General features: G+C 41.4%; 1 protein-coding gene across 1 annotated transcript in view; it reads left to right on the forward strand.

Annotated features, from left to right (window-relative positions):
* The window catches only part of kcnv2a (potassium channel, subfamily V, member 2a), a 15055-nt gene extending 3342 nt beyond the window's left edge, over positions 1 to 11713 (forward strand). The window contains exons 4-9 of the mRNA XM_084324038.1: positions 273 to 444; positions 6271 to 6462; positions 8049 to 8300; positions 8947 to 9063; positions 10413 to 10538; positions 11414 to 11713. Of these exons, the coding sequence (XP_084180164.1) occupies positions 273 to 444; positions 6271 to 6462; positions 8049 to 8300; positions 8947 to 9063; positions 10413 to 10538; positions 11414 to 11683 (1129 nt within the window). The 3' untranslated portion in view covers positions 11684 to 11713. The remainder of the gene's footprint in view (positions 1 to 272; positions 445 to 6270; positions 6463 to 8048; positions 8301 to 8946; positions 9064 to 10412; positions 10539 to 11413) is intronic.
* Positions 11714 to 11937: the final 224 nt, after the last annotated feature.

Raw genomic sequence — 11937 nt, forward strand, 5'->3', positions numbered from 1 at the left:
ACTAGACATATTCCACAATATCTATACATTTGACAGGTAGACTAGACATTCTCCATAACATCTATATATATTCTACAGCTAGACTAGACATTCTCCATAAGAGGATAGAGGGACTAAACACACACACAAACACACCTACACACACACACACACACACACACACACACACACACACACACACACACACACACACACACACACACACACACACACACACACACACACACACACTAACTATACAGTAACTTGCCTATCTCTCTATGTCATGGTAGGACTGGTGTGCTGTGGATCAAAGATGAGCTGTGTCCTCGTAGCTTCCTGGAGGAGATCAACTACTGGGGAGTCCGTATCAAGAACAGCCACCGCTGCTGTCGCATCTCCTTCGAGGAGAGACAGGATGAGCTGAACGAACAGCTGAAGATACAGAGGGACCTGGAGAAGGAGGTGGGCTGGTGGTGCGCGGTGGAGTGTGTGTGTGTGTGTGTGTGTGTGTGTGTGCGTGCGTGCGTGCGTGTTGATGATGATCTGATGATCTAAGATCTTCTGGAAGATAATAATAATAATAATAATAATAATAATAATAATAATAATAATAATAATAATAATAATAATAATAATAATAATAATGATGATGATGATGATGATGATGATGATGATGATGATGATGATGATGATAATAAATAATAATAATAATAATAATAATGATGATGATGATGATGATGATGATGATGATGATAATAAATAATAATAATAATAATAATAATAATAATTATTATAATAATAATAATAATAATAATAATAATAATAATAATAATAATAATAATAATAATAATAATAATAATAATAATAATAATAATAATAATAATAATAATAATAATAATAATAATAATAATAATAATAATAATAATAATAATGATAATAATAATAATAATAATAATAATAATAATAATAATAATAATAATAATAATAATAATAATAACTTTTATTTCAGGTTATTTCAGTTTCAACTATGTGTAGCAGAATAACTCAGTGCTGCTTTACCATGTCTGGTTTGTACGGAAGCCCTAAGAGGCCGTACATTCATACATTTTATTTGCTCCGTTTTCCCGTGATAACGAGTTAATTTAATTTGTTTTCTCGTGATAACGCGATAATTTTCTCGAGATCTTGAGAAAACGAAACGATAGTCTATATATTAAATCACTGCAGGAAACATCATTCAGTGTCGCAATGTCAGAGGAGCAGGTAGCCCTCGGTGCATCACAGTCACGAAAGGGGCTAAGCAGGAGGATATTGATCACCGCATCACATATTTCTTCAATCAAGGCCTGACACAGGCTGAAATAGCTTTATGCCTTGCTGTTACAGATAATATATATACACATTAATGTGCCTCAAAGTGCAATCAAAGTGAGCTCTCAAAGAGCACCTGGCTACAGGAGGCTGCAACGCGAAACTGGCCCCTGTATGTCCAAACCCCTCCCACCCCCTCCTAATGTACAGTTTCCTCCCCATCGTATGCATATTTTCTGTTAGGATCTCTGTTTAACAGTACTGTATATTTGCATATCTTGTATGTCGCAAATGTAACAGTACTGTGTATACCTGTATGTCATGTACCCCCCTGAAATAAATTAAGCTGATAAAAAAAAATTCTCGTGATAACGCGATAATTATCTCGTTATCACGGGAAAACGGACTTCGTTTTCCCGTGATAACGAGATAATTATCGCGTTATCACGGGAATACGGAGCAAATAAAATGTATGAATGTACGGCCTCTTAGGGCTTCCGTAGGTGTGTACTCTAGCACGGTTAAACAGTTAGCACATCTGATTCTATTCTATTCCAGAATCTTCATATCAAGATACAATAGAACTTCATTGTAAAAAATAAATTAAAGATATTTCGCCGTCGACTAAAGACACACTTCTTCAATCAGTATCTGAAATTATGAGAAATAATAAAAATAATAATAATAAAAACTCTAACCCTAACTAACCTTACTGTCATGCACTTGTCCTAATATACTAACCTACACTGTAGCACTCAACACTTTGATGAACATTATTACTCAGCTGATAGAGTTGTACCCTTCCTGCTTTCTTGTTGTACAAAACTTGTAAGTCGCTTTGGATAAAAGAGTCAGCTAAATGACAAAATGTTAATGTAAAAAAAAAACATTAAAACACGAACATCATAGTTTTTCCTGGAACTAATTTATGTGACAGTGATTAGCTCAGAAGTAGTTCCAGTTCAGGAAATCACTGTCACTTCATAAAGTAGTTCCAGGAATAGGTACATTGCCCGTGTTCATCAGTGATGAATTGTACTGAACAAAGCAAAAGGTACGGCTCTGGGACTTGTTTTAACTGTCTTGAGAAAAAGTAGAATGGATGCATGCATTGTTGGATTTGGTCTTTTTGTAGGCTGTGTTGACATGAAAAACATGTAATTACACTGGCCTTATTACACCTGTCATTGTTCTATTCTACTGTGATATATTCTACTGTGATCTATTGATTGATTGATTGATTGATTTATTGAAAACTTTATTAACAGATTGCAGAATGGGTACAATACAGTATGGCTCAATACACACAATTGTTAACTGATTCTCTGCCAACAACGATTATATATGTTTGTCCGCCAATCGTTGAACGCCAACCACGTATATATATACGTTATTTGATCGTTTTTCCTTTTTTCCGATATTCTTGTTCATTATTCATCCAGGGACCTTGGTGTTACCATAGGGAATGAGTCTGAGATCGATGAAATGCCTCCGGGCGGACTTTTCTAGTAACCTGAACCAAGGGCTTCACCCGATCGCATTGAATAGTTTTCAGGACCCCCGATTCATTATGCTGTGGTGGGTTATGTTGTTGGCCAAATGGACATATGATCTACCAGATGGCAATCAAATAATTGGAATATTCTCTTGGAATCCCACCGGGCCACAGGTAAGAGCAAATTAACGTCAATTTCAGCTTGATTGTGCCTTGTTTTCATAGCCATCGCCCTGATCAGCGTATGTTGTTGTACTAACAAATGCCGTTATTGACAATCAATTAATCAGAAACGACCCCCCCCCCCCCCCCCCTTTCATGCATTCATGATGGAACATAATACCGATCATATGCATTCGAATTTTTAAGTGTAGCGTGTGTAGGGACGAAATGCCAATGGATTTAATATAATACACGTATTGGGCTATTACTAGCCTGCCAGGAATTACCCTAAACCGCTCTAAAACCATACTTATATTCACCACGGTATAAAACGGGAATGTATGGATGGAGAAATTATTTCTTTTTCACATCTTGAACGATAGATACTCGATGTCAAATGGGCCATAGTATTGCATCCATAGCTATAATATAGAATATATTTGGTTTAATGTGTGGCAGCACATAGCCATATCCCGTTCCCAGCATGGCAGAGAATGAGTTAAGGGGATGCAGACCAGAGAAATACTTTCATCTTGTTTACATCAGGGTCCCCCATTTTCTATTCATAATGATATTTATGACATACACAACATACAGATATATATCATGACATTTATGACATACATGACATACATGTATACAGTACTGTTACATTTGTGACATACAAGATATGCAAATATACAGTACTGTTAAACAGAGATCCTAACAGAAAATATATACATACGAGGAGGAGGAAACTGTACATTAGGAGGGCGTGGGAGGGTGGTTCAGACATTTACAGGGCCAGTTTCGAATTGCAGCCTCCTGTACGTGCTCTTTGAGAGCGGTTTTGAAGGTGGGTAGGGATTCAAATTTGTTTACGACTGTGGGGCGTTCCACGTTGATGTGGCATAATTGCAAAACATATTTAGTCCCTTGTTTGAGCCGAATCTGTGTTGAACATGATTTGTGGAACTCCCTCTGGTGTTGTGGTCGTGGTATTCACTGACCTTTGGGAAGTATTTCGACATGTACATGGGTACCTTAGTGGTGTAGTTTATCTTGTAGACCAGGCCCATTGCAAGTTGCTGTACTCTGTCGTCTACTCTAAGCCATCCTAGGTTGTCAAACTGGGCAGGGTTGAGGTGGGTTTTAGGAGTAAGGTTAAGCAGTAGTCTGATCAGTTTGTTTTGTGATGTTTGTAATCTTGTTTTTAGTGCCTTTGAGGTGCTTTGGTACCATGAGGTGCAAGCATAGTTGTCGTACCCTTGAATGAGTGCTCCTGTTAGAGTCATCAGGGTATTCTTGTTTACCAGAGAGGAGATCCGGTACAATAATCTTGTTTGTTGGTTGACCTTTTTTATTACATTGGTTGCCATTTTGTCACAGGAAAGATTTGCCTCTAGGATGGAACCCAGGTATGTAATTTCATCTTTCCCTGTGACAATATTGTCACCCACTGTAACAGAGAAGCCGTTGGTCTTGCTGAGTTTGTTATTTGATCCGAAGAGAATGGACTCTGTTTTACCCAGATATAATGATAGTTTGTTATCAGCGAGCCAGGTGCAGATTCTGCCGTGTTCTGAGCTGAGGGTTTTTTCAACCTGTTCAGGGCTGAGTTGTCCGTGAACAGGAACAAGTTGCAGTCACAAGCTGACGACATGTAATTTGCATAAATTAGGAACAGTAACGGTCCTAGTATGCTTCCTTGTGGAACACCACAGCTCACTGGGAGGGGGGGGGGGATAGAGTACCGTTTACCTCCACCATCTGTTCTCTCCCCTCCAGGTAGGATTGCATCCAGCATACTGATAAACTATCAAAACCAATTGCTTTTAACTTGTCAATCAGAATGGAGTGATTGACAGTGTTGAAAGCCTTTTGTAGGTCCAGCATGACCATGCCGCAGTATTTGCCCGCGTCCACCTCTTGTTTGATGTGGTCGTTCAAATAGAGAAGACATGTGTCAGTGGAGTGGGATGTTCTGAAGCCAGATTGGAATTCGTAGATTTGATTTTTTTCCGCACGGTACTTTTCGACCTGTTCGTAGAAATGTTTTTCCATGACTTTCGAGATGGAGGTAAGAATAGAAACAGGGCGGTAGTTGCCTGGGTCTAATTTGCTGCCTTTTTTGTGCAGGGGGGGGGGTCATTCTCGCAATTTTGAAGTATTTGGGGACGTGTCCCTGTTTTATGGAGAGATTTATTATGTGTGTGATGACTGGGGTGATGGCGGCTGTTGAGTCTCTGAGGAATTTGGAGGGGATATTGTCATGGCCAGTGGCCTTGTTAGGTTGGAGGGCACTCAGTATTTTGAGTACCTCATCTGTTGTTACCATTTCAAGTTTGAAGTCGTCTTTGTGGACCCCTAGGTTTTTGTAGTAGGCTAGGATGTGTTCTACCCCAAAATGCCCTGAGTGGGAGGGTAGTTTATTAACCAGTCTTGTGGCTATGTTTGTAAAGAATATGTTTAGGTATTTGGCCACATCCAGCTTGTCTCTGATGAGAGTGTTTTCTGTCTTTATGTTTGTAAATCTGGTTTTTAGTTTTTTGCTGCAGCCTAGTTAGTTGTTGAGTAATTTCCAAAGTTCACAGGGTTTGTTTTTGTTTTCCTCAGTTTTGTCATTGATGAAAAAGAAATTTGCGGATTTGATCATGGTGTTTACATCGTTTACATCTGTTCAACCACTTGGGCTTGGAGTTCACTGTTTGAGCTTTTGGCAAGCTTTGTCTGACTTTCATGAAGTTCAGAGCATTTTTTGTCTCTGGTTTTCATAGCGGTCTCTGGTGGTTCTTAGGGGGGCCATGTTGTTAAGTATTGTTGTGAATTTGGTTTTGAATCCAAGCCATGTTTCTTCAACTAGTGTACCACTGAGCTCATCTGACCAGTCCAGGCTCTCCAGTTCTTGGTTAAAGGCCTATTCTACTGTGATCTATTCTACTGTGATCTATTATTCTACTGTGATATATTCTACTGTGATATATTCTACTGTGATCTATTATTCTACTGTGATATATTCTACTGTGATATATTCTCCAGATGATAAGAGAATAATAAATATCATCATATAAGGATGAGATGTTTAGGGACATGACTACATGCTGTTCTATTCTACTGTGATCTATTCTCCAGATGACATGACTACACCATCTGTATGCTGTTCTATTCTACTGTGATCTATTCTCCGGATGGCATGACTACACCATCTTTATGCTGTTCTATTCTACTGTGGTCTATTCTCCGGATGATAAGAGAATATAAGGATGAGATGTTTAGGGACATGCCAACATCATATTTATTATATTATATTCTGTTCTATTCTGCTGTAATCTACTCTCCAGGTGCTAATAGAAGACAAGGATGAGATGTTTCGGGACATGGCGTTCGGTCCCACCAGGAGGAACATCTGGAACCTGATGGAGAACCCGTTCTCCTCCGTCACCGCCAAGCTGGTGGCCGTCGCCTCCTCCTTCTTCGTGCTCGTCTCCCTCGTTGCCATGACGCTCAACACTGTGGAGGAGATGCAGTATAAGGTGTGTGTGTGTCTGTCTGTCTGTGTCAAATACTGCATCACTTCCTTCCTCATTGAAATGGAATGAATCATCAACTTACCAATGATGTTGTTGATCGGAGTTCTTTCTCAGCACAATTCATGCTGTTCCTCATACTAGCTCCAGCTAGCTAGCCACAAATGTAATGCACAATGCAAAGTCAATGGGGTAAAGCTAAGAGTAGATTTCAGTTGTCTTCAGTCAGCTTGTACACATGGGAGCTTAACCCTATTGACTTTGCATTGGTTTGTGGCTAACTATCCAGAGCTAGTTTGAGGAACAGCATGGCTTGTGCTGAGAAATTATTCTCTACTGGGTTCAAACAAGTGCAAATGTGCAATAACTGCGACTAGGTATATACGAGGTCTCACACACACACACACACACACACACACACACACACACACACACACACACACACACACACACACACACACACACACACACACACACACATCACACACAACATTTCACTGTGTGTGTTTGTGTAGGTGCATCTGCACTTGTGTGTACACTGGTAATATGGCCTCCATTTTCATATCTGAAAGATGGCTACTGTGTGTAGCGAAACACTATCCAATCCTTGGCACATACTGTTTGGTTCCATCTAACCCAACTGCACAGTGCCACCCACCAACATTATATTTAACAGCCCATCCACTCTTGTATATATTTAGTAGGGATGCTCGATATTGGTTTTTTTACCGATACCGATATTCCGATATTGTCCAACTCTTAATTTCCGATACCGATATCAACCGATATCAACCGATACCGATATATGCAGGGTTTCCCCCCCCCAAAAAACTGAATAATTTCAGGTAACTAATAATTTCACTGGATACATATATAACAAATATTGTTATTGTTTTTTTTTTTTTTTTAACCGATACCGATATTTTCCGATATCACATTTTACTGCCGATATCGGCCGATAATATCGGTCAGCCGATAATATCGGACATCCCTAATATTTAGTTATATATTAAGCCTAGTTTATACTAGCTAGTTTGTTTACTTTTAGTAGCACACTTATGGAGTCGGCAACAGGCGTTTCACTGCACATTGTACTCGTACGACGGCGTATGTGCCAAATAAACTTTGATTTGATTATTTATTTATTTTTAAGATTTATTTTTTAGCGTTTATCGCTTTTTACTACTGGGCAGTCCAGTAGAGAGAGAGAGAGAGGAAGAACGGGAGACAGAGCGGGGGGAAGACATTCGGCAAATGATGCCGGGTCCGGGAATCGAACCCGGGTCGGCCGTGCCACGACGCAGCGCGTTACATGGTTCGCCACTTGGGCGCCACTTTGATTTGATTTTAATTTGATTCGCGCGGCGCTAGCGACCGTAATGCCTGCAAGCACAATATTAGCTTTCTAAGCTGATGATAACAAACAACAAACTAGTTCCAGGTATTGTACAGGTTCCTCAGTCTCACAAGCGTTGAATGCAAAACAAGTGAAGTCAATAATGCCGCTAGCTAGAGGGTGGGGACCCGGGACCAACAGAGCGAGCTGCAGAGAGCTGCTGGTCGCAGCTAGAAATCCGAACTATCCCTTTAAGATTCCAACAGGGGAGCTGAGCGGGAAGACCTACGGGGAGTATGTGGAGACGTTCTGCATCACGTTCTTCACCATGGAGTACCTGCTGCGCTTGGCCTCCACACCCGACCTGGGCAGCTTCACATGTAGCATGTTGAACAACGTGGACCTGGTGGCCATCCTGCCGCACTACGTCCAAATGGTGCTGGAGTGTTTCGACGACGACCCGCAGAGACACGCCGGGGACATCGAGAGGGTCGCCAGCGTTGGCAGGGTAAGGAGGGGGAGGGGGTCTTACGTTGTTTATATTTGTTTTGTTTTGTTTTGTTTCTGCTTCTTTCTGTGGTATGGATAGGGCTGGGCAATTAATCAAAAAAAATATCGCGATCTCGATTCATAGACCTATGCAATCTCATTTCTAAGTTATGACGAGTTTTTTTTTTAATAAAAAAACAGAAAGTTATAATTTTTTTTTTTTTTTTTTTTTTAGCTTTTTACTTTACTTTTTAAATGATTTTATTGAAAAAACATTTTAGCAAGAATCGCCGCAAGAATAAGTTATATATCTATGATACTATTTTCATATAGTGTAATGATTCATTGTCTTTTTATTTATTTGTTTATTTCTGGAATTCTATTGCTAGGGAATCATTTGGACCCAAGTGTATTATTGCATTATCAAACATTACAACAGGGAATACATGTGAGTCCTTTTAGAATTATTGTTGTCACTTTTTCTAACATGACAACATAAACATTCTGAATGGGTTTATTTCAGAATTCTACTGAAAAGGCCTATAGTTGGATTCTACCAGTAATTTTACTATCCCTCTTTCCTTCATCTCCCTCTCTTATCTCTCTCCTGTATCTATCCCTCTGTCTCTCTCTCATATCTTCCTATCTCTCTCTCTCCCTCTCAGCTGGGTCAGGTATTGAGGATTATGCGTCTGATGCGTATCTTCCGGATTCTGAAGTTGGCTCGTCATTCGACAGGCCTCAGGGCATTTGGCTTCACGCTGAGACAGTGCTACCAACAGGTGTTATTCCTTACCAAAAAGTATCATGGTAGTTTCATGGTAATTTTAGTTTTACCATGGTAAAAGTTATATATCTCCATGGCACCACTTTTGTGGTATAATCACAGTTAAATCATACAGATAGATGTATTTCCACCATCACCGTAGTGACCAAAAAGTTATTTTTAATGTGGGCTGTCTGTTGTTTGTATATTTAAGATGGGCTGTCTGTTGTTTGTATATTTAAGGTGGGCTGTCTGCTGTTTGTTTATTTAACACTATGACGACCGGCGCGGCCTATGGATTTAGGCCTCAGAGGACAGCGGATTGTAAACAAACCAATGTACTTTCCAAGAGCTTTATATGTCATTTATAGTATTGCTATCTGTCCATTCTCATTGTCACTTGAGTGCATAAACCGTGCCTTCATAATGGCTTAAAGAAAATAAAAATCCATCGGTTGGTTGTCATTTTATAGCGTCGTGAATATAAGGTTTATCCCACTTTTCGTCTTGTCTTTTTTCCCGGGAGCTAGATAATAGGCTAAACGTTTGTGCCGTTATATCAAACGCCATTTCTGCTGTATATATACGAATGAAATAAAACAAACTGCATAGCATCCGGACTATTACAGAGCATCTATGGATGAAATGGGGGCGGCGGGGAACGCCGATTACTATTATTGATTACCAATACAGTGTGCGTTCAATATAGCATTTTCATTGACCGATCACGTTACGTTATAAAACAATGTCCAATCCAGCTGTAATTTGGGGTAATATTATCCTACCGTCAGGCCATGTGATCGCCGGCAGCATTTCCTCACCAGTCATCGGATTCTGGTAGATCGATATGCACATTGGCTAATCATAAATCCCATTATTCCACGCTGAAAAAACCGCTCGCCAAACTGATCCAAGATGGAGGATGTTCGGCTGGGATCAAGGAACTATGATCCGCCCACAGAATTGTACTTTTTTTTTTTTTTTTTTATTCACATTGATACTGCAGTGGTGCGATGGCGCCCCTAAGCGGGTATGGCCAGTACTGCATGTTTCGAAAATCAAATATGTGAAAAGATGCTGGTAGTGGATCGGGTACCTAAGATCCGTTATAAATATGGAATAAAACAATAACAACTCGTCACATATATACTCGTGGCTCTGGTCCACATCGCGCTTTTTCAAAACACGTATATATACGTGGACGGACGGCATAGTGTTAAGGTGGGCTGTCTGCTGTTTGTTTATTTAAGATGGGCTGTCTGTTGTTTGTATATTTAAGGTGGGCTGTCTGTTGTTTGTATATTTAAGATGGGCTGTCTGTTGTTTGTATATTAAGGTGGGCTGTCTGCTGTTTGTTTATTTAAGGTGGGCTGTTTGCTGCTGTTCATATCTATGGGGATCTTCATGTTCTCAGCCATGGTTTACACTGTGGAGTATGACGTACACAACACCAACTTTACCTCCATCCCACATGCGTGGTGGTGGGCCGCTGTGAGTACACACACATGTCAAAGATTTTTATATTTTTCAATTATAATGTGATGCCCTCCTCCCTGTGTCTCTCAGGTCAGATAATGTCATGCCCTCCTCCCCGTGTCTCTCTCAGGTCAGATAATGTCATGCCCTCCTCCCCGTGTCTCACTCAGGTCAGATAATGTCATGCCCTCCTCCCTGTGTCTCACTCAGGTCAGATAATGTCATGCCCTCCTCCCCGTGTCTCACTCAGGTCAGATAATGTCATGCCCTCCTCCCCGTGTCTCTCTCAGGTCAGATAATGTCATGCCCTCCTCCCTGTGTCTCTCTCAGGTCAGATAATGTCATGCCCTCCTACCAGTGTCTCTCTCAGGTCAGATAATGTCATGCCCTCCTCCCTGTGTCTCTCTCAGGTCAGATAATGTCATGCCCTCCTACCCGTGTCTCTCTCAGATCAGATAATATCATGCCCTCCTACCCGTGTCTCTCTCAGGTCAGATAATATCATGCCCTCCTACCCGTGTCTCTCTCAGGTCAGATAATATCATGCCCTCCTACCCGTGTCTCTCTCAGGTCAGATAATATCATGCCCTCCTACCCGTGTCTCTCTCAGGTCAGATAATGTCATGCCCTCCTACCAGTGTCTCTCTCAGGTCAGATAATATCATGCCCTCCTCCCCGTGTCTCTCTCAGGTCAGATAATGTCATGCCCTCCTCCCTGTGTCTCTCTCAGGTCAGATAATGTCATGCCCTCCTCCCCGTGTCTCTCTCAGGTCAGATAATGTCATGCCCTCCTCCCCGTGTCTCTCTCAGGTCAGATAATGTCATGCCCTCCTCCCCGTGTCTCTCTCAGGTCAGATAATGTCATGCCCTCCTCCCCGTGTCTCTCTCAGGTCAGTCTATCTACAGTGGGCTATGGTGACATGTTCCCAGAGACTAACCTGGGTCGAATCATCGCCTTCGTTTGCATCTCCTTTGGCATCATCTTGAACGGCATGCCCATCTCCATCCTGTACAACAAGTTCTCCGACTACTACGCCAAGATCAAGTCCCACGAGTACACCACCGCCCTCAAGCACCGCGGCAAAGTCAGCTTCTCTAGGCGCGCCGCCCAGAAGTTTGCAGAGTGCCGCGACGATGCCGTTCGGCCGAGGACCTCCTGATCCGTTTGACATTCATCCCCCCCCTATACATTTCACCTGGTGGATGATCAGATAATACGAGTGGTTCCCTAAGTGGAGTCTGAGGACGCCTCGGGGGGTCATGGGGGGGGGGGGGGGGGGGGGGGGGGGGGGGGCAGGGGGGTGCGGGGGGGGGGTGCCAGGGGATCCCCAGGAAAATGGGGAATAGTTTAATTGAATTTATTTAATTCAGTACAATGAGAGAATGACCACTATGATTATTAGTTATCTGTCCA

The sequence above is a fragment of the Notolepis coatsorum genome (genome assembly GCF_963971535.1).
Source record: "Notolepis coatsorum genome assembly, chromosome: 11".
Classification (NCBI taxonomy): domain Eukaryota; kingdom Metazoa; phylum Chordata; class Actinopteri; order Aulopiformes; family Paralepididae; genus Notolepis; species Notolepis coatsorum.